This window comes from Candidozyma auris, chromosome 1, assembly GCF_003013715.1.
Source record: "Candidozyma auris chromosome 1, complete sequence".
In the NCBI taxonomy this organism is placed as follows: Eukaryota; Fungi; Ascomycota; class Pichiomycetes; order Serinales; family Metschnikowiaceae; genus Candidozyma; species Candidozyma auris.
In genome coordinates this window covers 1,671,580-1,696,470 of record NC_072812.1, presented here as the reverse complement: position 1 = coordinate 1,696,470, position 24,891 = coordinate 1,671,580, and the positions used below count along the sequence as shown (strand labels likewise).

Below are 24,891 nucleotides of genomic sequence, written 5' to 3'. Positions count from 1 at the left end.
CGAGTGCTTATTAATATGGAGTTGCAGTCCTTGAGCTGACGTCTACCATTTAACTCTAAGCGACTGGCGAAAAGTAGGGGAAACTCCTTAAACAGCGTGCGTTGCAACCATTCAAGAGATAAAGCCCCTTCAGTGTATGGCAACAGCTCTTTTGAGGGTTTTGGCTCCTCAAGACCATGCTCCATATTTGAGATAAGCCCCCACTAGGATGGCCACCCGAGCCATCTTCACTGGGTAAACGGGCCAAGGACTTAGTCGGGGGTCGCCCGTAAGAAATGGGTCGTCCCCACGCATTTCATCGATAAGGTCTTCATGGCTTATTTTGGAATTCGGACTTTTGAGGTGTATGTGAAATTGGTGCAAATCTCCCGGTTGTCGGCGTTAGCAAATCTCTCACACCAAAACTTTGATCTTGGTTTTTTTTTTTTTTTGGTATTTATTTTGTTAAAAAACACTAATTGATGAAAGATATCTTCAATAAAAAATTTTTTTGTGTTAGTTCTGTGAAAGATTCATTTTCGTAGTTCTAATAACTCCAGGTAATGCCTTTGGCAATAAGAGTGTGCTTCCCCACAATGACGCGCAAGGGGAAAAGAGCTTCGTTCTTAACGCCTTTTGCACCCAAACTTCGTGGTATGATAAGAATATATATAGAGACAGAGACATCTAAAATGAGTAATCTGTAGTAAATTCAGAAATGTCATCGTCATTGAATTCCGAAAAATATCCTGCTTCTCACGATAGTGCTCCCATCAGCAACGTCCAGCTTTCTGGAGATGGAGATGAGTTTGTAATTCTAGGTGGGAAAAGATATTACCGTCATGAGCTCATGAGGGCGTTCGGCGGAACACTTGTGTCTGAAAGGTATGCGCCATATCCCAAACATCAATTTGGTAATGCAGCAGCCTTAGGTCTTGCCTCTTTCGGCTTGACCACTTTTGTATTGGGACTCTACTTGGCCGGAGCAATGGGCATCAGTAAGCCCAACGTTGTCGTTGGTTTATGTTTCTTTTATGGCGGTTTTGTTGAAGCATTTGCCGGTATTTGGGAGCTTGTCATTGGAAACTGCTTCGCTGGAACAGTGTTGGTAAGTTTCGGGATGGGCTTCTGGATCAGCTTTGGAGCATTGAACGTAGAGGCCTTTGGCATTGCGGCAGCATACGGCGATGATGTCGATCAACTCAATGCGGGCATTGGGTTATACTTGCTCGGCTGGGGTATCTTCTGTTTTATGATGCTTGTGCTTACTTTCAAGACCACGGTGGTATTCATGTCATTGTTCTTGACTTTGGATTGTGCATTTTTCGTTTTGGCTGGCCATTACTTCACTGGAAGTGCAGGCTGCTTAAAAGCAGGAGGTATTCTCTGTGTTATTTCATCCATATGTGGGTGGTATTGCGCTTTTGCTGGTGTGGCGAATAAACAAAACTCTTACGTTATTCCAACTGCCATTCCTCTCCCCTTGTTTGGCAGAGGTTGAAAAAGCCAGAAATGCCTTAATTATTTATCCATCACAATTGAAGCTGTTTAAGTAGCTCGCTTTCTTCGAATGAAAGTTTAACATGATGACTCGTCTGTAGGTAAGGAAATTTAGCATAGAGAAGGGTTTCCGAGTCTTCCTTCGAAGAGCGCTCAGAAGGCCCCAGAGCACTATCCCAGCTGATCATGATAACACCGAAAAGAACTCCAAGTAAACCAATCACGACAAAGAAGAATTGAGTTTTCGTCATCAAGTCCTTCAGCAAAAGCTCATCGTATAGAACCCCATTGAATAAATTCACCAAATTGTAAACTAAGAAACACAAGGGATATAAAATAGATGTCAGAATGTGTGAAAGACCTAAATTGAATGCCACAAGCTGCATGCCAACAATCGTAAGTGTAGCAAGTAGAAGAAGGATGGACGTAACATAGGTAGACAGAGATTTGGGTGTTGATCTCTCCAATAGCGTAGCGACAACGACATCCACGATGGACTTAGCAAAAAGAAAGGTATGTGCTGTCAAAGTTCCACTGATAACAGCGTACAAGACTCCCTTGTAAAGAGTAAAAAGTCTTACGATCTTCTTGTTGTTTCTTGTCAGACGCTTGCCGGTTTTATGAAGTAAAAGCTGATGTATCCTTCTAGACAAAACAAAGTTGATCCTGATCAAAGCAAGAATGACAATAAAGGTGAAGATCCACCACGTCAAGAATGTGGGTCTTTTAAATTTTCGTAACATCAAGCGAAACCTCTCATCTGTGCCGATATCACTGGGGAGATCACTCTCGGCACCGCCATTATAAGCAATAACACATGCACCTATCGAGATGATGGCTGTTCCAATGATAAGTTTACTTGTAAAACTCTCACCAGGTAGAAGCATACTACTGAAGATGGAGTTGAATATGAGTCCAATACTTTGCAAGGGGGACAATATGATGAGCGGCAAAGTGGATAGCTGGACTATCGAGCCGAAGATGTTTGCCAATATAAACATCAGGAATCCTATTAGCCATAGGTGTCGTCTGTAAAGATGCGTGTACCTGTTGGTCTCGTTATCTAGGCCAATGTGTGTGGAGATGGAGCCTCTACCGTGTATGGACGCGGTAGTATTCGGCAGAAGAGGTTCGTGTTCTGTGGGGTTTAGCTCCAAGTCGTCTCTTATCTCAACAGTATGTGGAATAACATGGGATTTTCTTTGTAGGGTGATTCCCAAGGACTGTACCGCTGACAGTATGACAGCAGCTACGCAGCCCCAAATGACTGATGTTGCAGTCATGTTGTAAATTTTTGGCTTTGATAAGGTATGCAGCGAGAAAAATGCAAATGCTTTGCTGGGCCAAAAAAAAATAAGAGATATTCAGGAGTAAATCTCTTCGCCAATTGTGGGAAACCTACTAATTCTCACTAGCCAGATATTCAGGTACCGCGCGCCTATCAACAATGTATGTACTTCGCCTAGAACGAAAGACGTTTGAGTACTTCAACGGATACGAGATGTCTCTTAAGGACACGTTGGGAGGCATTATAGGGCAACTCAATACAGAAAATCTCAAGGAGATAGAGAATGGCGTCAATGAAGTCGATCAATTGTTGCGCTCTCTAGCTTCATCAATACAAAAGCTGCATACATCAGGGTCCATGGACTCTCGCCTAGCAAGTTTCGTGTCGCTACAAGATAATTTTCAATACAACTTAAGCAGCGCACTCCTCTCAGCATATAGGGATATTTTACAGGCATCCGATTCGCCCCGAATCGAGACAATTCTTAAGATTAACACTTGTCTTATGGGTCTACTTTTGGTACATCCAGAGTCTAGAAATATCTTTGGCAAAAAGGCAAATATGCTGGTTATACTCGGTTTTCTAGACCCGGACAACGAGTGGTACCTGCTAGAGATCTGTGCATCTTTTGTATCTCTACTAATACATATCTTGCTTTTCAACCTACGAAACATGCGTGTTTTCGAGGCATGTGGTGGGTGTCTGACAATAATTCATTTACTCCAATATTCACCGGCAGAATCAAAAGAATTAGATACGCAGGCCGCTTTGCAGCAGAATTTACATTTCAAAGTCGTTGAATTCTTGATATTCTATATGACAGACGAGAAGGAGTTTGGAGACAGCGGTGGTGTACCCATGCGTTCAGTTGCTGAGAAGGCCTCTTTCATCAAACCAGACTTTCCAGCAATCGAGGATTTAATAGACACTTTGAATGACTTATCGACGACGAAAACCACTATTTCAAGAGTTCATGGATAAACCTGCGGCATAAACTTATGATAGATATCAGTAAGGAGGCCATTGAGCCTCTGAAAAAAAGCTATTTCTACGAAGAGAGGAGAAGCTTAAGTACATTAAAGAAAAAAGAAAAATAAAATAAGAAACTTCATCTTGTTAATTAAATGCCTATCTACAGAAACCCACATAATACCCATCTGCGCGCAAGTCCCTTGGCATCAACATTCACTGAAAGACTGGCAGATGTACACGCACATGGAATATCTACAGCGATGCTTCCACAAAGCCACCGACTGGAATGAAGATAACAAGTTCAATAACATCACTGCGACATCGCAAGCACTCTTGGACTTCCCAATTCCCAATGGCGCTAGGCTAGAAGTTCTGTCGAGGGCCACAGAACACCTGGCCCTGTCGTTAACCCTTCTGAACTACCAGTCCATCAATGGTTCCTTAGCATATATGTATACTTCAGTCCCGTTGAAGAATTCCACGGGTACTAAGGATGTTTCACTTCAGGACGCTATTGCTGGGTTTCGCATCATCGAGCCCTATCACCAGATCACCAAGCAAAGCAGGAAGCCCAGGAACGATAAGGCGTCATTGGTTTACGGTAGGATGTACTTCCCTGGGTCAGCGCTTGAAGCTATGATCATAAAGAAGATTTCAAAGCAAACACAGCTTTTGATCAAATGTATAAACAATCCACATTTAAAGAGGAACGGCACCATGATCGTCTACTTGCAAAAAAACGCCCCCAGATTCTCTCAAGAATACATATACTCCACAAATGAGGCACTCTTTGGCTTCAGATGTCTTTATAACTTTGGCAATGATCGTCCAGCAACGCCGCCGCTAATACCAAAGTTTGACAATTCTGTTGTTTCTGTTGGTGCAGAGTTCTGGTACGCAGCGATGTCTATGAGTCCAGGACTCTCAACAGCATTACGCTACTCCACCAGATCTACCTCCACTGGCAAACCGCTCACAATGACCATATCCTGCAATCCTATCTTGGGACATATTTCATCCACCTATAATGTCAAAACGTCTGTTGCATCGACAGTATGTTCCAAGTATGACTTCAACTGGTATTCATATGCCAGCAATTTATCCATTGGTTTTGAGTTATACAACTTCTCCAAGCCTTCTACGATCAAATCAAATCACCTCCGACGCTCTGATCCAAGTATACATCACGAGAATCTAGCGCCTCTCATTCACGAACACCAGCTTGAGAATTCTACTAGAGATCCGCATCACAACAAGATTGATCACACAAGAATATTGAATCCAATACCTGGACAACATTCTCGCTCTGCGGACTTGTACAGTCCACTGAGACTACGAACTGAGCAGGATATCAAGAATCAGACAGTCATGACGGCTTTTCAAAGTCTCGTTAGCGAAAGTAATTTTTCCTCGGTCTTGAAGGCATCAGTCAGCTTGAGTGACCGGATGCTTAAGCTACTTTGGGTTGGTCGCTACAAGGAGTTCTTGGTGAGTTCAGGTGTGAAGATCGGCGTCGATCCTGTGAAGAACGTACCAGAGCTCGGCAAATTTGGAGTGTCATTTTCTTATGCATCATAGATATATCATCTAAAATCGAATTATATTCAGCAAAGTTTACTTCTTGCAACATATCTTGCACTAGTGTACCTGTACACTAGAGTGCCTCACCAAGGGTGAAAAAAAAAAATTGTAGTCGACCAGGTGAGAATTTCAACTTGTGCCTGAGTCAAAGGGTAATGAAAAATCAAAGCTTATATCAGCTCTTCAAGGACTCCAGGTTAGCTCAGGTGGCAACGCCTTTGGGAAAATCTCTTAGAGGATCGGGTAAAATAGCACCAACCCACCAGATCCTCTTTGCACCCAAGGGAAGTTCTTCCCGCTCAGAGTACGGTCTCAAAACACCTTTACCTAAGCAGGTGGGGGTATCTCACATTGTCATGAACTCCATGGATAACTCCAACGGCATTCCAGACGTGGAGAAATTTTCAAGTCCGCATTACAACAGATTGAAGTTCCAGGAGTCTGGGATCGTGTTGAAGAAATCTCATGGCAATGCGAATCCTTTATTCGCATGGGACACATCTAAAACTGTCAACAACTCGTCTAGTGTCGAAGATGATAGCCTTTTATCGCAGCTCAACCTTGGCATGAACGCCAACCTCAACAATATCAAGAAGGTTCTCAAAGCCAACCCCACGCTAGCCAAGGACTTCAAACTGTGGCTATTGAAGAAGTCACCGGAGTCAATTGTGTTTAAGATTCCTTCAAAGCTCGAACAGCTTTTAAAGGAGTTTCTCTCCAGCCCAGAGAATGTAAACAAGCATCGTTCCTCACTTAACGACTTGACGAGAAAGTTTGGTAAGGTCTCCACCAGATCCTCCCCTAGAGTAGTTCAAGGTACCGGGGGTCTCTCATACAATCAGAAAGGTCGTCTTAATAACACACCAAATGGTGTCAAGCATGGCGTCATTGCTCCAGGTCGACTTGTTGGCGACAGAGAAGCTACCATCGGCGGCTTTGTTGCCTCAGTGAACGAAAGAACAACTATATTGCAGAATAACTTCATCAACAATGCACCAGGTAAACATGCAAGACAATTTGTGCTCCCATTCAAAGTCAGTGAGGCGGAACTTACGCCAAGTGGTGGCGTTAGAATGTATGCTGATGGGGTTAGAGTTGGCTCCTGGATCCAAAGAACGGAGAGTGGTCCATCATACGCCAACAGATCCAACTACGTGGCGTCAAACCCCAACTTTGGCAGTCTTTCTGAAAGAAACAGTAGAGATGCCGAGGCTCTAGAGAATTTATTGGGCTTGGTCTCCAAAAACAAGTCGTAATCGTATCCTTTTACTTGTATATATACAATAAACTCCTCAAAGTTTCAGAGTCATTGCTCTTGTTTAATGTCAGTATAATTGGGCCTGTCAGCGACCACAGGAGGTTTAGTATTCATACTAGTGTCCGGTGGTGCACCATTCTGAATATATGTGGACTGGCTCGTTGGAGTCACTGAAACATTTCCACTGTATGGAGGTACTGGCGTTCCAGACACTGTCGACGGGGAATCCTCTTTTGCCTTCTTGGCTCTTGGATTCTTGAATTCCCTCTTTCTCTTCTTCGGCTGTTCTCGTTCAACGCTTTGTGGGACAACGCCTGCCATCTTTTTCTCTTCCAGTATTATGGACTGTCTCAAATCCTCAGCTACACCCTCGTCGAGCTTAGCATCAACTTGATACCAGAGATGAAATGGGCTGACGCGGTTACCAATCTTCAAGATCTTTTCCATCTTTTCTTGAACGAGATTTATTGGTCTCATACTGTTCACGACAATAGGAACAAACTTCTCGGGAATTCCATGCACCGTAAACGAATATGTGGTAAACCTCACTTGTGGTTCTTCAGGGGGTTCAAGTGGCTTGGTCCTCTTCCTTGTTGGAGGAGGCTTCTTGTTTCTCCCACTTCTCGAGGATCTCTGAGGGCGCGGCTCTTCTTCGACTTTGACCTCTGTTGCTACTTGCTCCTCACATTGAGTTTCATTTCCACCATCGTTTTCAGCAGCTTTCTCCTCTTCTTGCTTGCGGGCCTTTTCCTCTTCTTCCTTCCTTTTAAGTTCGTCTTGATAGAGCTTCAACTTTTGTTCATAAGCTTCAACGTCTTCGATATTATGGATCCAAATATTACTGAATAGCACATCCTTCACGCCAGACCCATCTTCTAGTGTGACGGGATTAGAGGGAGGTAAAACCTCACAAATTGAGTCTCTTGGTATGACGTACCTGACATTAGGGTTTTCCAAAAACTCGAACACCAATGTGGCATTGTGCAAATACTTCTCCTGAAAAGCCGTTAGTTTCATCGGGTTATTGAATCTAGGTTTGGGAGGACGTGGCTGGACAAATTGTTTTGCAACATAGGGCCTTGGAAAGTTAGGTGGGAGAGGCAAGCCTCTCACAAAGTATAACTCCGCATGGTGGGGCTGAGGACCCATCTGTTTTGCCCTTTCAATGTATCTTTTAAATAAGTTAATTTGGGCTTCGGAAGCTGTGCCTTTCGCAACAACCTTCATAAGATCATTCAACGAAAGGTCGATTTTCGCAATAGCATTGAGGTTAGAAATCATTATTGCATTATCCACCGACGTCATATCCACAGTCCTGGGTGGAGGTGGTCGTGGATATGCTCCAGAAGGTTTGGGAGGACCAGCCTGCGGTGTTTTTGCTTGTGGAGCACCAGATCCAGCTGGGTTTGAAGGTGCATCAGTCGTGCTAGCTGAAGAACTAGGTGCAGCTGTACCCCGAGTATTGGGAGGAGAGGAGCTTTTGGCAGTATTTTTCTTATCAGCTTCATCTTTTGGGTGTTGATCTGTATCACCCTTGGGCTGTGACGGCTTTGACTCTTGTGTGCTTCCTTCAGCCTTCGAGGGTTCTATGCTTGTATCTTTGTCAGGTACCATACGAGACGATTGAGTAGATGAGATATTGTGACTGTCTTCCTTCTCTTCAACAACCTTGGAAGGAGGCGGAGTTGACGAGGGAACAGACGATTCTGTTGATGGTGGTTGCGAAGGATTGGTAGGAGGCGCAGACATTGCAGAAGGCGCCGAGGCTGTGGGAGGTGTTGTAGTCGCAGAAGATGCCACAGGTGCACCCATTGGTGACTGTTCGGGATGCAGAGAGGAGGCTGTCGCTGAGGAGGCCGTTGCTGAGGAGGCAGGATCAGAAGCAGGCGGTGGAGGAGGTGGCGGTGATGATTTTCTCATGAGTAGATCTGAGCCATCAGATACTTGTGATATTTCGGAAAACGCCTTGGACTTTTCGGATCGAGCATCTTTGGCGATAAAGATTCGTATTTCCATGGAATGTGGCCCTAGAGAAAGTGAAGCTTCACAGAGTTTGGACATCACATCTCTGGCATTCACATCACCACTCAAAATCGGTGTTCTTGTTTTTGCTTCCAATGAGTTGCTTGTTGCTTTAGCAAACTTTCTTCGAGTTTCTCTTTCCTTAGAGGGTTGCGGTCCTTTCTCCATCTCTGCTAGCTTCTTAGCATACGCTGTTTGTTTGACCCAGTACAACTTAAACATCGGAGCATGAAAAACATACGTATTTCGTGAGCGAATCAATGAATTATAAAGCACCGCAGAATCCTTAATTGTCAATGGATTCTTCAATACCTCTTCGTAGTGGCCATGGGGAGGCTTATTATATGATATTGGCAAGCCTTCAAGGGTTTCAAAGGGACGAACGATCTGCTTATCTAGAAGACGCTGCTCGGCTTCAATCTCTTCCCTTTTGGCAGTAGTAATACGCCTTCTCATTCGTGGAGGCATCGTGAACGGCTGGTATATTACTTCTATTGTACATCTACATTAAATCTATCGTGTATCTGATCACGTGAATAAGATCACGTTTGCACTCTTGTATTGTTTATGAATGCAAACTGTGTTCCAAAGCATCTAAACCCTGGCTAAAAAGCTTGAGCATTTGTTCTAGTTCAGCTGTAAGGTTTGCCTTAGGCGTGCTATCGCTGAAGAGCTCGCTCTTGATCGGCGGAATAGGTGGGAACTTCGGTGGCTGTTTCGCGCTCACTGGAGTAGTACTAGCAGAGATACTGGCTCCAGAATGTGCAGCCTGCGTAGGATTAACTCGAGGAACGAAATAGTTATTGGCGGCACTTGAGGTAATAGGAGCAGTTTTTGGCCCCAGCATTGCAGACATTTTTTTCTGCGCAGATGACGGTTGATTTCTAGTTTGAGCATCCCTGATTTCAAGTGGTTCTCCCAACTGTGAGTCTTTCTCAGTGACGGGCGTCATTGATGTGACGTTACCGACAAGAGCAGGATTGATACCAAACTGATTTATATTTTCAGAATTGGAATGTCCAGTATTGAGGTTAGTAAGAATGCCTCTTTTCTCCGCGTCTTCGCTGGTCAATGCTGACATCAAGTTCACCGAAGGATTGGGTACTGGCATTTGAATTCTAAGAGAAGGCTTTTCTCGCTTCGATTTAACTGGATTAGGAACTGGACCGATCTTAGGGTTCGGAACGGAATTTCCAACCTGAGATGCGTGACCATTAGTGGCTCCTTCCTTGTTAGTAGACGAATGTGTCAGGTTATCAGCACTCATTTTGAAATTAATTGGCTGTAGCATAGGGTTGCCACTAGAGTGTAAAGCTCTCATCGATTTTGATGGGCTTAGCGCAACATTTTGATCATGGGCACCAGGATTCGGTGCAACAGGGGAAGGCGTTTGATGTCTTAGCGATGCTTCATGGTTTGGTCCTTGTGAAAGAGGCAGACGAGGGGCAGACTGAGTGAAAACATTATGGGAGCCGTGTGTGTTCGAGATTGTTTTCTTTCGAGGACGCGTCGATGATGGAGAGCCGTTTCTAGGTTCAAGAGCAGCAGAAGCTGATTGTGAATGCACCAATGCTGGTGGTCTGTTTAATACTGGTAAGGTATCATGCGACATTTGTTTGTGCCCAATTTTTGAGGAGTTGCTCTTATTGCTTTGACTTGCACTAGAGAGCTCTTTATTTGTTGAGGATATTTGAGCCAAGCTCTCCATGTCAGGAATTTCAATAGTGGGCGATTCAGTGCGGTGTCCCTCCTTCACTGATGAGAGCGCCGGTAGTCTGGGGTCTTCAAAAACATTGTCCAGTTCTTGAGTAGACTCGTCATATTCTTCAAACATCTCTCTTAAAGACTTGGGCACATTTGATGGAGATCCTGGAGACTTTCGGCTCAGAGTTTGTTCATTAAACGCGGACTGGAGCTTTCCACTGGCCTGTTTTGAACTTTGAGCGATTGTGTTTGAGTTACTACCAGAGCTGTATTTCGAGTGGGGTTGTATGGTTGATGCCTGATGTGGCTGCGACATGATCGTATAGTTGTTGGGGTCATCCTCATGTTCGTCCCGCAAGTATGGAAAATGCCCTTCTAGTTCGTTGATATGTATATCGTTTTCCATGATGTACTCTCTGCTGCTTAAGGAGTCGAAATCCCACTTCACTTGAAGCTGATTTTCATCTTTACTATTTTCACCATTCTCCAGATCAGCACCAACGTTGTAAAAGACTGAATCCCGCCTTGAATTCTTGTCACGCCAAAGCAAATATCGCGAAACAAGCTCTTTGAGAATACTTGTTGGTATACCTTTGTATTGCTTAACTAACTTACATTTCATAAGTTCGTCAGCAGACGGTCTCTCGTCAGGGTTTTCGTCAAGACAGAGAGCAATACACTCTTTCAAAGCTTGTGGGTATTCTCTTCCTTCTAGCCGTGGTGGCGTCAGCTTAGCTATCATGGTCATCGCCCAGTTGGAAGACTTATCCGAGTACGGTGGATTACCTGTAGCGATCTCGTAGACTGTTATACCCAACGACCAAATATCTGCTTTGACGTTGTATTGGTCCCCTTCACGAATTACTTCAGGAGCCATCCAGAAGGGGGTACCAGCCATTGTTGTTCTCTTGTGCGAGTAACTTGTGAGCTGAGCAGCAACGCCGAAATCACACACTCTTACATTGCCTTCGTTTGTGATCAAGATATTTGCGGCCTTTAGGTCTCGATGAATAACTCCTAACTTGTGCACCGCCAGTAGGGCTAGAAGGGTTTCTCTGACGATAATAGAAATATACTTTTCCTCAAACACACCTGCTTTGAGCAATGTGCGTACAGATCCACCAGCACAGTAGTCCATAATGATCCAAAGCTTGGTGCCACTGAGAAACGAGCCATGGTAGTGCGTCACATTTGGGGCGCTTTTAAGATCGGCAAGAAACTGTATCTCCTGCTGAACATCAACAACCTCGTCATACTGAGTATCTAGCTCTAGGACTTTAATTGCCACCACTTGTTTTGTTTTGATATTGTAGCCCTTATAAACAACCCCAAACTTACCCTGACCGATCACCTCGGTGCGTCTGAAGGAATCTGTTGAAGACATGGCCTAGAGCCTGGAGTTGCAATGATGCGTCTGGGGTACCATAAATTGGAGCTAACGACGAGCTGATGCAGAATCGAAAATTGATGGGCGTGATGTAAGCGAGGATTAATAAATTTGGGTAGTGTAATTGAAATGCCCTGACTCAATCAGATCCCTAAGTTGATGTGAGGTATCTACGGTTTTTCAGAAAACGGTTTCAAAAAGGAGGGTTTAGCGTGTACAGGAACTGATTAACGCATAGGAGTTAGTGTAAGGACAATTAACGCAATTGCCTATTTATGAGAATTGAGAAGTCTTATGCAATATAAGCAGTGGCTTAGAAAGTCCAGGCTAACAATCCCATCTGCTATTTCTGCAATAAGTATGGAGTTCGCTCATTCGGTAGGATCCGATTAGACGTGCGACTTTTCCCTCCGGGATCTATCTCATGCCCATATATGTATACCCTCATTAATAAAGAAGGTCTTTAAAGAACGGTGTCATTTTGTGTATACATAGGAAGAGACTTCACATGGGACAATTTAGACTTATGCTTTACAAACCCCTTGCTGGATTCGCATTTACTGCTCTCACTGATCTCAGGTTCGAATTATTTCCCGGGAAAAATCATGTAGCTAATTTAATGTAGGGCCTCGCAAAGGTATTATATGAGCTAATCCCAGCACAAGATGACAGGGACAGAAAAAAAAAGAATAAATGTCTTTCCTTTCTGCTAAGTTCACTTGTACTAACTTTTGGCTATTTAATTTTTCCTCTTATTATTTTTTTTTTTTCATTGTTTTGTTCAGCTGATTTATACTTTGGCTGCGTTCCTCTTGCTGACTCACTCCCATACAAGATTTTTCATTCGCGATAAGGGCCTTACGTTGTACTACAATAAAACCAACCTCTACGATGTCCAGATCCGCCACAATAAAAAGAGACACAAATGAAACAAAGATTCAAATAGCCCTCTCATTGGATGGTGGTCACATCGCCCTACAAGAGTCGATATTTCCCAAGAAGGTCGAGGACGACCACGCTACACAGCTGAGCCTGGCGCAAGTGATCCTGGTCCAGACTGGTATTGGTTTCTTAGACCACATGTTACATGCGTTGGCCAAACACTCAGGTTGGTCTCTTATAGTCGAATGCATTGGCGACTTGCACATCGATGATCACCACACAGCAGAAGATGTTGGTATTACGCTAGGCCTCACTTTCCATAAAGCGTTGGGCCAGGTAAAAGGAGTGAAGAGATTTGGCTCTGGTTTCGCCCCCTTGGATGAGGCATTAAGCCGAGCAGTCGTTGACTTGTCCAACAGACCGTATGCTGTCATAGAGTTGGGGTTAAAGAGAGAGAAAATTGGCGATTTGTCGTGTGAGATGATACCTCACGTTCTCGAGAGTTTTGCCCAGGGTGCTGCGATCACCATCCATGTTGACTGCTTGAGAGGATTCAACGACCACCACAGAGCCGAGAGTGCTTTTAAAGCTTTGGCCGTCGCTATAAAGGAGGCTATAAGCAGAACTGGCACCAATGATGTTCCCAGTACCAAGGGTGTTTTGTTTTGATAGACTCCGCCCCTGTAAATAGTTGCGTTTGTTGCAAGAAAGTGTAGAATGTACGGCTCACTACAAACGAATTTCCTTGAGAGATGCAATCACAAGGGAAAAATAAAATATGATATTTATTCGAATGTTCTGTCTGTATCAAGGGTCCTCTTTACTTTCTGCGCACACATCAACAGTATCGCGATGAGGAACATCGCACTCATCTACTAGTATGCTCAAGAGGTATCTCCATACAACCAGACCCTCGCGAGCTGTTAAGCCCGTTTTCAAACCGCATAATCCCAGAAAGGGTATCAAGACATTTGATGATAACTTCGCAACCCTGGAGAAGAAGGATGAGAGAAAAATATGGGAGCGAATGGACATTTCGAAGCATGAGTTCTTCATAAGAAAGTACGGCAACATCACCCCCGAAGAGAGGAAAAGATTGGACGAGAAGGTAGCACGGCAAAGAAGGCTACGAGAAGAACGCAGAAAACATGAGTTGGGCGATGCTTACGTTGAAAAGAGCGAGAGGGGACCTATTACCCTCAATCCACTTTCAGAATACCTTTATGGGACGCATCCAGTGATTTCAGCCCTTACTGCTGGCAAAAGGAAGGGTTTCAGCAACTTGTACATATTCAATCCCAAGGACGAAACCCCTAAGATTCTTCTGCTAGCGAAGAAGTACGGAATTAAAGTTAGGCAGAAGAAATCTAAGGCTGAAATGGCCCGACTCTGTTCAAACGGTGTTCACAACGGTGTCGTCCTAGAAACAAAACCACTTAACCCACCACAAATTTGGAATGTTGATGCGTTCAGCAGTGAATCTGGAGAGTATGATGTTACTTGTGTTGAGGATGTTCAGAGAAAGAAGCACACGAAAAGGCATAGATTGGCAAGGGATACAAGCAACACTTCAGGCGGCAGCTTTCCGCTTGGAATATACCTTGATGGCATCACGGATCCTATGAATCTTGGGAACATAGTTCGTTCCGCATACTGCTTGGGGGCAGACTTTATCGTAGTTCCCAGCTTAGACTCTGCGAAAATGGGTCCCGTCGCAGCCAAAGCATCAGCAGGAGCCCTTGATATGATGACCATCTATAAGACAGACGAAACGCAATCACTTTTTAGTCGGTTAAAGAAAGGTGGCTGGAACATAGTCGCCTCAAGTGCCAAGCTGAAGGATGAGCCAACCAATGCAAAGTTCATCGAGACGAGCGACTTGCAAATCTTGCTAAGCGAGGCGCCTGCGATGCTAGTGCTTGGGAGTGAAGGAAGTGGAATAAAGAAGAATTTGAAGTCGATTTGCGACTACCACGTTGCGTTGGAGAAGACGAGAGTGGGTGACGAGGACAATGTTGTCGACTCCTTGAATGTGGGATGTGCTTCAGCGTTGCTTATAAGCCACTTTTTGGGGTAAAAGAAAAGAGAATTGTACATAGAAAGATGCAATAGCCGATCACCTCAACACTCAAGAAGATGCGAAGTAGAAATCAAAATTACATATTTGGGAAACTTTTGTAGCAGATTAAGGGCCAATATTGTTCTCACGGCATTTCTTCTCAAAGCATCTCTGACTTTCGTGTCTGATGCGTCGAAATCATGCGAGAGCTGATGGAGGTAGGCATACAAGCTTCTTTTAAATCGAACCTATGTTCAAATACTAAAGGAGATAAAGAATAGAGATAGTGTACCTCGCCGAAACAAAGTGACATCTTTCGATGGATTTCTGTGGATAGGAATTGGGCTTCCGACAGGACAGCGTGCGGCTGATTAGGACTGCCTCTTTGGGGAGAGATAAGCGTAACGACAAAAACACCGATCTATCTTTTCTTCTAAAAATTCCAGCCAACAAAAAAAACCACATCAGTCACAGATCGCATACCTTTTTGAAAATTTTATGTCAGACTCAGACTCGGAAATCACCGGCCTTCTCACAGATCGAAGCAGACGGACATCGATCCTCGATCAGCCCATTGGTCTGTTTCGTGGCCCCAACTCTTTGCACAACTTTGCATCATCGTTCACCAGAGCGCAATCGTTTGCTGCCCACAAGATAGATGCGCAGATCCTGAAGAAGAGGTCGTTTTTTGCTGGCCCACATGATGATGATGAAAGTGGGTACGGTAGTACTGACGATGAGCTCTTTGATCCTGAGATGATGGCCCCTGCTCAACGAGGAGAGCGCTTGAGCACGGTACTCCATGAATTGCGTGGCACGGGTGGGTTTGGCGCCGCTGGGCCTTCGCCATACAATGAGGTTTTCTACCAGGACGACATCAATAGCCTTCTCCAGGCATCAAGGTCTCGTCATGGGTCTTTGTCTCAACAGGATTTGGTTCCTCTCTCCAAACAAAGAAGTAATGCTGCCCTCTCTTTTGCATCTCATAAGCTGACTCGCTCATGGGCCACGACTACGTCATACTTTGGCTTGAAGAAAATCGAAGATAAGGATGGAAACCTCGTAACGGTCATTGCTGGCCAATCCACAGGGCCCCAGACCATCTTGAACTCTGTCAATTGTCTCATAGGCGTCGGTTTGTTGGCATTACCTGTTGGTTTATCGAAGGGAGGATTGGTTTTGGCAATTCCCATCTTGCTCTTATGCTGCGGAACTACGTGTTGGACAGCAACGTTGATATCTAAGTCCATGGATACCGACCAGACATTGATGACGTACGCAGATCTTGGATATGCGTCATATGGCTCAACAGCAAAGCTTCTTATTTCATTCATATTCATAATTGACTTGCTCGGAAGTGGTGTCTCTTTGATACTTCTATTCAGCGATTCGTTGTATTCTATTTTGGGCAACGACGCGATAGGTTGGACAAAAACAAGCTTCAAGCTCGTTGCGTTAGTGGTACTTACCCCATTTACTTTTATGCCACTCCCTATCTTGTCCATCTTTCTGTTGTTCGGCATCATGTCAACATTCTCCATAATCGTACTTGTTGCTCTTTGCGGCTTTCTCAAAGACGCTTCCCCGGGCTCCTTGATTCATGTTATGCCCACAAACTTGTGGCCCAGATCCGTGCCAGACGTTTTTTTGTCGATCGGTATCATCATGGCACCCTTCGGCGGGCATGCGATATTTCCTAACTTGAAGCTGGACATGAGGCACCCCCACAAATTCACAAAGACCTTGATGACAACTTACACTATTACATGTATCGCAGACTCTTCGATGGCTATCATAGGATTCTTGATGTTTGGAAAGCTCTGCAAGAATGAGGTAACAAGTAACCTCCTCGACACAGCGGGTTACCCAAGTTGGGTGTATCCTCTCATTAGCGGGCTAATTTGCTTGATTCCTTTGGCAAAAACCCCACTCAATGCAAGGCCAATAATATCCATTTTAGATGAGGTGTTCAGACTCAATAATTTGAAAGAGGGGGAATCCCTAATCTGGAGTTATGGAAAGAGCTTACTCAGATTACTTGTCAGGATTGGAGTGAATGTGGCTTTTGTCATCCTCGCCATCTTGATGCCAGAATTTGACAGGATTATCGGCATGTTGGGATCATCCATTTGCTTCCTTGTTTGCGTGATCTTGCCTTGCTTATTCTACTTAAAATTGTGCAAGCATAAGATTCGTCCAGTGGAACGACTCTTTATTCGCTTCGTCATATTTTTTTCTTCAATAATTGCTCTAACATCGACTTACGTGACCATTGCTCACTAAAGCTACTTAGTTTCACATAAATGACCGAGTCGATCAAGACTCATTTTGAATATAGTTCAAGAAACAGTCTGCAATCTTAAGCAACAAAGCCTCTAGGATCAGATGGTCAACCAAAAAGTCATAATTGAGTTTGACTAGTAAACCTCGTGTCGAATCCTTTTGTATCTCCTGTTGCAATTCACTTGCAGCTTTGAAAATCATTTCAAAAAGTGGCTTGTATCTGAGGTTTTGGGAGTTAAGATTCTCCTTCATGGAAAATTTATGAAATAGTCTGGCTTCGTTATCAAACTTATTGGTGGCATAACTCATGGCGAATGAGATTCTATTTTTTTGTGTTTTTTTCGGAGCATTTGGGTTCGTGGTGTTGTGGTAAAACACAAATTGGAATGAGTTCAAATGTTGCAATTTAACTTCAAATTGAAGTTTTGATAATTTGTTCGGAAGCTTGGGTATTTCCTTGTCAAGTAAATGCATGCGTATTTTCTTAGCTGCACCGACAACCGGAGCAAACTCTTTGAGATACCGAATGGATCCTACCAATGCTTCATGTGATTCGGCAATTTGACGATTCAAGAATCTTGTTAACACTTTCACCGAATCTTCCTCGTGGTCTCCTGTGGTCAACTCTGGTGTTTCTTGGTCGTTAACGGGGAGTTTGAGATGAAACTGTTCGTAAACAGGGTCAATAGTGAATTCTAGTTGATTGATGGAAGTAGTTGTAACGAAAATGTTAGTTTTTCTGAGCTGATATAACAATCTCACCAACAGGTCGACTTTTTCTAAATGGAGGAAAAGCTTGCCCAAGAAATTGTGAGCCCCATCTGACTCCTGACTGTCCATCAGTTTTCGGGACAAATCGACCACACTCCGTATCTCAAACTTTTCTTTCTCAGCTTTGATATCCACGTCTAGTTTTTCAAGAACTCCTATATCTGCTTCCGACAAGTTTCTAAGTGATCCCGATAGTGAGAGATCCATTTTTGTCGAGAGGTCATCGGATGATAGCAGTACACGAAGGAATATCGAAGTCGAGGACACAGAAACTGGTAAAAGTTTCCCCTGGTTGAATAAGACGAAGATAGATTCATACTTCGTGGGTGAAGTCTCGAGTTTGAAGGGCAAGTCAAAATGGCTGATTGCAATTTCATCGCTGAAGCTGATGTAATCGATTTTGCGAGCTTGCAACTCTTCCACTATTATATGATCGACAATCAAATTGGAGCCGAGCTTGGAGAGATCTTTAAAAAAAGCATATGAGTAACCACTTTCTTGGCTTGGCTTTAGCTTCTGCATCCACTGTATCCTCCATTCTCCTTTCATGGACTTGAGTCGAGAAACCCACCATTGAGTTTGAAGTGCAACACCATCGATCGAGCAAATCAAGAAAGAGAACGTTGGCCAATTACGACATCTATAAAACTGAAGCTTCCTAGGTCTTTTAGGAACATCAGTATCCTGCGGAATTTTCAGATTCAGATAGAGCTTACTTGTCTCGGTCTCGTTGAGTTTGATAATGTCGTTCGCTATCCACTCACTTGATATCAACTGGTTGTTGATCGTTTCACTCAAACTCTCTAAACGAAGGTGTAGTAGGTGATGAACAACGTTGGTGATGATATCATTCTCACTTAAAAAGGTGTTCGTCTTAGTACCACTTGGGGGGCTATTAATTCTGTTTTGAATTTGAGCTTGGATCGGAGATGGATCCATAAAATAAAAGAAGCCAGTGAGTGGATTGATTGCGAGGATGGTCGACTTTCCCGGCGTAACTTGAATCAATAATTGATAAGGATTTATAGACGAGCATGCGTCAGGTGGAAATTGAAGGGAGATCCTCTCGAATATCTTCCGCATCAAGATCTCAGAGTGTTTATTTATTATGAGACTGAGTATCAAATCGACGCTCAAGTCTTGCACATCGTCATTGTCATCACCAGTAATGTTTTCGATGTTGTGGTTGAGATTGTACTTTCCGTTTTTAAACCAACGAAAGTTGAGATTGTAATGTCTGTCTATTCCAATCTCGATGAATGATTTCCAGTCCCTGGAAAAGTAGTTTTTAGACCAATAATTAATGATGACTAGACACGAAGAATAGCGGAACTGAATATTATTCTTCCATTTGCTCTGAACTGAAAGATCCCTGAGTTGACGGGAGATAAGATAGAGCTTGAACGATATTGAATACTTGTGAAGTGTGTCGTAAAGCCCAGAGAGCGACTGAGTTAATAAAACCTGATTCATCACTGTCTCAAGCTTATCTCTGGATGATTTGGGGAGTCTGGTAATTATCCTGCTATCTTTGTGTGTGATGAAGCCAGTATCCGGGTTGATACCAAATAAAAATGCAAAGTCGATGAAGAAGAATGGTGATTTATAGTAATCCTGCTCGGAATCAATTATGAGATCGTTCCCAACCGTAATAGAGACCTGAAACTCATTGGGTATGGTGATGATGACTCTTCCATCCTTGATCTCGTAGTTGTTCTTGAAGCGAGAAGGCATATCCTCTATAAGAGCCATTCGAGCTGTAAGAGTCATATTGATATCTTTTAGCACCTCTAGAATTTTTTCTGGTGATACAGGTGCTCTCGGAATGAAGTTGTACGATGGGAGTTGAGGACGTCCCTTGATTAAGATCTCGATAGCTGTAAAAATATCAGAGTCAGGGAGCTTAGCCCCACTAAAATTATTAAGCTCATTTATACCAATACTCAAGTTTTCAAAATAGAATTCTTGCTGGCGGAAGTAATTCAATAGATCAATTAGTTTCGACACGTCCCTTGAGTTCTGAGCCCACTTAACCAAAGTGTATATTTTGATAAAATCTCGTCTTAGAGATACAATCACCTCAAGAAACTTGCGCTTGCGTGATATGTCGCTCTCACTAGTTTTTGCATTGGCCAAGTTTTCAATCAGGCGGCTCAACTGCTTATACGCTTCTTGTGTGTAGAAGCGTAATACGTTCGAAAGCGGTATTATGTTATTAGTCACATGGGGTAGCTCTGGAAGAGTTGAGGCCTTCCCTGATGTGCTACCATTCTGAAGTGTGGATTCCAGTTGGACATCCATGATTATGGTGTGGATGGGTTGACGTGATTAACCCAGAAGAATCAGTCTAGGAAGAACGGAAATGGTGGCTGAGTCAAGTGACAGTTCAAAGACTCCAATTCAAGTTCTTTTGAGAATCTCGCTTAGGTTGAAAGAGTATAGAATCTTCCGGCCACACCGCCTTCACGTTGGTGAATTCAACTCGTTTTTCTCGGTTGGTTACGCTATGTAACCTATTACCTGCATGAACGAATATTGTTACCTCAAGCAAGTCAGTGCGAATAGGCAACTCTACACATTTTGCAGCCATCAAGAACTTTGATACTTTCCTCAAAATGACTATTACATAGGGTTTAGTTTGCTTAAGCTCTAGAAGTTTGGGTTATATTCTAATTAACTCATTTGTATAATACATCGTGGCGAGTAAGGAATGTGAGAGCTAGATTACATGCTCAAGAAAGGTAGAAGGCAACTGCTCTTTGATCCATTGGAACCTCTCATCATGAAGCACCCTTGTGACCGATAGCCTCTTGTCCTTGCGAACAAGCAATACCTCCACTACAGAGGTAAGTTGTCTGATGATTGCTTTCATGGCTTCTGAGTTAGTGTCGTCTTTCAAAGTTGCGGAAACGCGTAACCATTCCCAGTCAATCATGGCTATTCTGTGGGCTGGATTGTGCTTTTTGCGACGCCTCTTCAAAACAGACGGTGAGATAGATGAGCTTGACATGAACTCTAGCGGGGGCACATCGAACGGAAGCCTGTCTTCCAATACCGCATATATGAGCACCCCTAGGGACCATGAATCCAATAGCTTACCGTCGTACTGTAAACCCATGAGGAGCTCGGGACTCACATAATCCTGTGAGCCACATTTGGTCGTTAAAAGCTGGTTTGGCAGGGTCAACTTCTTTGAGAGGCCGAAGTCTGTCAAGGTACATAGAGGCGAATCAATCGCTGACGGCTCAAATGATGTGGAGACATCCTCAGTTTTAAAATTGAGGAGCACGTTCTCTAATTTGAGATCACGATGAACGACATCATGTGAGTGTATGAATGCAAGGCATGCTATCAACTCAGCAACTATCCGCCTCATAAGCTTCCAGAAGACAATTCTGCGGCTAGCTGTACTGTAGTGCTCATAGAGCCACTGAAACAAATTCCCTCCTGGGCTATACTGCAAGAAAAAAAATTGCTGGTTGAACATCTTAATATTATAATAGTCATACATTTCGGCACCAGGTGGCACAGAAGGTGGGTTTCCTGTGAGAGCCTCGTCAATCTCATCCTGTGTGATTGAGAAGTTAACGGAGTAGTCTAGAAGACCCACAATGCATGGATGTTTCAAATGTGTTAGTAGTCCAAGTTCTCTGCAAATGTACAGACGGAAGTTCGAAACCTCCTCTTTTGATTCCGTAGGCACATTCACGATCTTCACCGCAACTACGTCATCAAGATTTGTTGTGGAATGAGCACGTACTACCGTGCTGAATGTGCCACTCCCCACGACTTCATCAAAAACATATGATTTCTGAAGATGAGGGGCTTGCTGGATCTGACCAATGAGCTTAAAGTCTTCTGAATCAGAGGGAGGCAGTGGAACTAATTTCACATCTTCATCGATCAGTGAAGGATTAGATACATGGCGAATGCTAGTTGAAGTAGGGTTAGGGGTCTCAGCACGCTTGATAAACGTCCCCGGCTGAAATTCCGACACAGCTCTGTGGTTACCACTTGATATAGAGCCGTGAACATGAGATCTCTTGAGTAAGTTTATCTTGGGTTGAGTAAACAGGCCGCTGTTTATCACCGGTGTCGGTAGCTGAGTGATATTGCGTGTATCATAAGTTGGAGATGAGGAAATCTCTATGGAATCTGCCAATTGAGTTGGAGAGAATGCAGATGCGGGACTTTGCAATGTGGGGGACTCTTGTTTCGGTTTCATACCTGGAACTTCTATCCTGAGGCTCCTCCATCGGTGCTGATCTTTTCGTTGCATAATCTGAAAGGAAGGCTCGTCGGTCAGCGAGGAAGACAGGTCCGACTGACGGGAGAAAGATGGATTATCTGACATTGGTGGAGTCGTCGCTGGAGACGAGGACCTCAGCTGAGCTCGGATGGACATCTGCGATAGCCAACTGGGATGTTTGGTGGGGTAACTTCTCCTTTAAAGACAAGAGGAGAAAAGTGGCAAACAACAAACTCCCTTCTATTATAAAACCATACGAGGTGAGCCCCAACAACTGTGGCTCCTTGAGGATTACTTCTGATTACTATGTAGTAGTTCAAAGTGTTGAGCAATTTGTAAGGTCTTTGTATGACGGTAGGCAATCACCTGCACACAACACCTAGCAGTTAGACGACATGATGAGGCTGCAAGCACTCACGAGGGAAGAAATCTAAAAAGTGACCCGCAGTGTCAACTGACTTCACTGACATAATGATACTTCGGGAGAACTCAAGTGATGTGCTTCATCTTTCCCTCCTATCAGAAGTCGAATGCTTCTGGTATTGGCGGAATTAAAACCAGAGTAAGCTCTTTGTGCAGAGACAATATACTTTCTGGGACAAGCCAGCTCTGCAGACAAATCCGAATGATAGGTGACAGGGCATAAAATGTAAGATTTGACACACAAGCACATCTTATGGCAAATGGAGGAAACATTGCAAAATCTGTGGACTAAGAATTTGTGTTTCTCCATTTGTCCTTTTTTCAGGATCGATACCCTCAGTAGATCGAGTCTCTGCTCATCATTTAACATTAATCACTTGCAAATCATGGCCCTTCGCATTACTCGCTATATTCGCGGCTCAGAGAAAACCTAGTCTGGCGTTACTTCCCTAATCTAGGGCTACAGTGCGCCATACGCAGCTCAATTCGAGCCGCGTGAGGCTAAACACGCTCCCATTTATTTAGTCAGTTCCTAATTTGTAAGATTGAGCTAATCTCTCGCCTAAAAAGGCTTCCCTCATAAAAATCCCTCGAGAACTCGGTGGGCTTTCTCAAGTCTTTCTAGTCCTACCTCATACCGATGCTCATCTAGAATCATATCTGAGGTAAGCCGACTCAAGGAGTCGACGATTTTCTCGATTAATTGTTTTTCCTTGATGGGAATATTGAGCAGCTCAAATTCCTCGCCAATGACCGTTCCATTGATGCTTTCAAGTAGATTAATAAGCGTATTGTATGAAAATGGTTTGAGTTGCATCCCACTGCTTCCACTGCGGACGTTCCTTCGAGATTTGCGCTTGGTCGATTTCCGTTTAGGCGTCTGAATGTTGTCTTTAACAGACTTAGCCCTGACTGGATTGGAAACTACCACAGGCTCTTCAATGTCGTAAAATCCGTCGTCACCTGCTGGACCTCCTTGTGATCCATGATCAGTGTACATGCTGTCTCTATTTTGAGCTATGTTTGGGTCGCTTTTTGCAAGGAGAGTGCCTTGCTGAGGTCGTTCAATATAAGGCAGCTCGGGCTCAATTGGTTGCACCTTTTCGTGTGCAATAATTTCGTTTTCATGTCCAGGCGTGACAGGCTGCTCCACTACTTCTGGTTTGATCTCATCAATCATCTTATCAATGTTTCTCTTGTCGGGACCTTCATCTTTTGCCGAAGCAGGATTCGTCGATCTTTCCACGTTGGGGGACTTTGTTAAGGTGGTGTCTGCGTCTAGGTCGAGCTCTTCATTTGGCAGGAAACTCTCTTTCAAATTACTGCCAGCTTTTACACTTGGTCCTCTACTAAGTCCACTTTGTCCAGTTTCGCTATCAGTAGCGGTGTCGAAGCCTTGCTCTCTGGCAAAATTTCTCTCGTAAGCCTTTCCATAGTATTCATCCTGGCTACTCTCACCTTTTGTGAAGGGCTCCTCATTATCCTCTTGGGCAGTGTTCACTTCTTCTTTGTGATCTGGCCTGCAGCTTCCTTCATCATGAGAATACATGCTGAATTGTTGAGATGCAACTCGAGCTTTCTCCATACTTTTAGGGCTGGGCCTCTTGGGTAAGGTGTGTGTGATTGGAGACTTGACAGTATGAGCAGGGACTTGCGGTAAATTTTCTGATTCTTCGCCGCTCCCAGCAGTCTCATAGCTGCCTGAAGAGAGTGTCGAGTGCCTGAAAGATTTGCCCTGTTCATACAAATGTGGAGCCTGTTCTGTGTGGGAAACAGCTGGGCTAATAATGTCATAAGGTTCGTCGTCTAGTGGCTCACTTCTCAAACTACTAGCATTCTCCATAAGTCTATCCAAATCATCCGTGATACTAACAGAAAACCTGTGTGCGTGCTTGGGAGGTGACCCCCTAGATTCCCTAGAAGGCCAAATGTCACTGACAGGTCTTCTCCTCAGTCTGGGGGGAACAACTTCTTCAACCTCTGTGTTCATTGTCATCAGAGGTGCTTCAACGTTAGGTGCTTGAGCCATCCTAGTATTCAATCTACCAAGCTTCATTTGGTTCTCGGAATACATTGATTCCTCCCCAGTGGCATTTGTGGCCTCTGAAGCCTTTCGATAGTGATCATGATATTTGATACTATGTTGTGTTCGGACGCTTGATGATCTAACGATAGGCACTGACACTGCCTCTCCAATTTCTGCCTTGTGAACTGAGTAGTGAGACGAGTGGCTGCTCATACGTTTATCCTGAGGTGGAACGGGTGGGTCCCATTCGCTAGGAGGGTCACTCGACATTCGCTTTATTTTTGATTAGAAGCTAAGATGTAGCAGTAGAAATAAAGGAAATTTAAGGGTGAGGTTAGTTGTAGCGAATGTTTGTATTTTGCCTAATTGGGGATCGTAATGATGTGCCGCACCTTGATCCAGGTCTGTTCCCTACATCTCGTGAGCGAGGAGGGACCCATCATGGTTCCGTCATGTGACTCGAATCTAGCTCATTGCAAACACATGGTGGTTCGTCTATGTCGTCGA

General features: G+C 44.0%; 13 protein-coding genes across 13 annotated transcripts; 7 read left to right on the top strand and 6 right to left on the bottom strand. All coding sequences in view use genetic code 12, as the record gives it.

Moving 5' to 3' along the window:
- Positions 1–697: 697 nt before the first annotated feature.
- On the top strand, positions 698–1,480 carry CJI96_0000785 (acetate uptake transporter family protein; the record flags this gene model as incomplete). The annotated part of the gene is made up of 1 exon (XM_029035032.2): positions 698–1,480. One exon carries the CDS (start codon positions 698–700, stop codon positions 1,478–1,480), a length of 783 nt encoding a protein of 260 aa, XP_028890274.2.
- A 31-nt stretch (positions 1,481–1,511) lies between these two features.
- Positions 1,512–2,762, bottom strand: CJI96_0000784 (uncharacterized protein; the record flags this gene model as incomplete). Its single annotated transcript, XM_029035031.2, has 1 exon — positions 1,512–2,762. One exon carries the CDS (start codon positions 2,760–2,762, stop codon positions 1,512–1,514), a length of 1,251 nt encoding a protein of 416 aa, XP_028890273.2.
- Positions 2,763–2,926: 164 nt separating this feature from the next.
- Positions 2,927–3,748, top strand: CJI96_0000783 (uncharacterized protein; the record flags this gene model as incomplete). Its single annotated transcript, XM_029035030.2, has 1 exon — positions 2,927–3,748. The coding sequence occupies one exon, from the start codon at positions 2,927–2,929 to the stop codon at positions 3,746–3,748; it is 822 nt and encodes a 273-aa protein (XP_028890272.2).
- Positions 3,749–3,982: 234 nt separating this feature from the next.
- Positions 3,983–5,317, top strand: MDM10 (Mdm10p; the record flags this gene model as incomplete). The annotated part of the gene is made up of 1 exon (XM_029035029.2): positions 3,983–5,317. The coding sequence occupies one exon, from the start codon at positions 3,983–3,985 to the stop codon at positions 5,315–5,317; it is 1,335 nt and encodes a 444-aa protein (XP_028890271.2).
- Positions 5,318–5,475: 158 nt separating this feature from the next.
- On the top strand, positions 5,476–6,576 carry CJI96_0000781 (mitochondrial 37S ribosomal protein bS1m; the record flags this gene model as incomplete). Its single annotated transcript, XM_029035028.2, has 1 exon — positions 5,476–6,576. The coding sequence occupies one exon, from the start codon at positions 5,476–5,478 to the stop codon at positions 6,574–6,576; it is 1,101 nt and encodes a 366-aa protein (XP_028890270.1).
- A 50-nt stretch (positions 6,577–6,626) lies between these two features.
- CJI96_0000780 (uncharacterized protein) lies at positions 6,627–9,068 on the bottom strand (the record flags this gene model as incomplete). The annotated part of the gene is made up of 1 exon (XM_029035027.2): positions 6,627–9,068. One exon carries the CDS (start codon positions 9,066–9,068, stop codon positions 6,627–6,629), a length of 2,442 nt encoding a protein of 813 aa, XP_028890269.2.
- A 97-nt stretch (positions 9,069–9,165) lies between these two features.
- Positions 9,166–11,688, bottom strand: KIC1 (putative serine/threonine protein kinase; the record flags this gene model as incomplete). The annotated part of the gene is made up of 1 exon (XM_029035026.2): positions 9,166–11,688. The coding sequence occupies one exon, from the start codon at positions 11,686–11,688 to the stop codon at positions 9,166–9,168; it is 2,523 nt and encodes an 840-aa protein (XP_028890268.2).
- Positions 11,689–12,582: 894 nt separating this feature from the next.
- HIS3 (imidazoleglycerol-phosphate dehydratase HIS3) lies at positions 12,583–13,242 on the top strand (the record flags this gene model as incomplete). The annotated part of the gene is made up of 1 exon (XM_029035025.2): positions 12,583–13,242. The coding sequence occupies one exon, from the start codon at positions 12,583–12,585 to the stop codon at positions 13,240–13,242; it is 660 nt and encodes a 219-aa protein (XP_028890267.2).
- Positions 13,243–13,453: 211 nt separating this feature from the next.
- On the top strand, positions 13,454–14,650 carry CJI96_0000777 (uncharacterized protein; the record flags this gene model as incomplete). Its single annotated transcript, XM_029035024.2, has 1 exon — positions 13,454–14,650. One exon carries the CDS (start codon positions 13,454–13,456, stop codon positions 14,648–14,650), a length of 1,197 nt encoding a protein of 398 aa, XP_028890266.2.
- Positions 14,651–15,130: 480 nt separating this feature from the next.
- Positions 15,131–16,915, top strand: CJI96_0000776 (uncharacterized protein; the record flags this gene model as incomplete). The annotated part of the gene is made up of 1 exon (XM_029035023.2): positions 15,131–16,915. One exon carries the CDS (start codon positions 15,131–15,133, stop codon positions 16,913–16,915), a length of 1,785 nt encoding a protein of 594 aa, XP_028890265.2.
- A 33-nt stretch (positions 16,916–16,948) lies between these two features.
- On the bottom strand, positions 16,949–19,987 carry MED14 (Med14p; the record flags this gene model as incomplete). The annotated part of the gene is made up of 1 exon (XM_054702028.1): positions 16,949–19,987. One exon carries the CDS (start codon positions 19,985–19,987, stop codon positions 16,949–16,951), a length of 3,039 nt encoding a protein of 1,012 aa, XP_054558003.1.
- Positions 19,988–20,405: 418 nt separating this feature from the next.
- On the bottom strand, positions 20,406–22,091 carry CJI96_0000774 (serine/threonine protein kinase PRR1; the record flags this gene model as incomplete). The annotated part of the gene is made up of 1 exon (XM_029035021.2): positions 20,406–22,091. One exon carries the CDS (start codon positions 22,089–22,091, stop codon positions 20,406–20,408), a length of 1,686 nt encoding a protein of 561 aa, XP_028890263.2.
- An 844-nt stretch (positions 22,092–22,935) lies between these two features.
- Positions 22,936–24,654, bottom strand: CJI96_0000773 (uncharacterized protein; the record flags this gene model as incomplete). Its single annotated transcript, XM_029035020.2, has 1 exon — positions 22,936–24,654. The coding sequence occupies one exon, from the start codon at positions 24,652–24,654 to the stop codon at positions 22,936–22,938; it is 1,719 nt and encodes a 572-aa protein (XP_028890262.2).
- Positions 24,655–24,891: the final 237 nt, after the last annotated feature.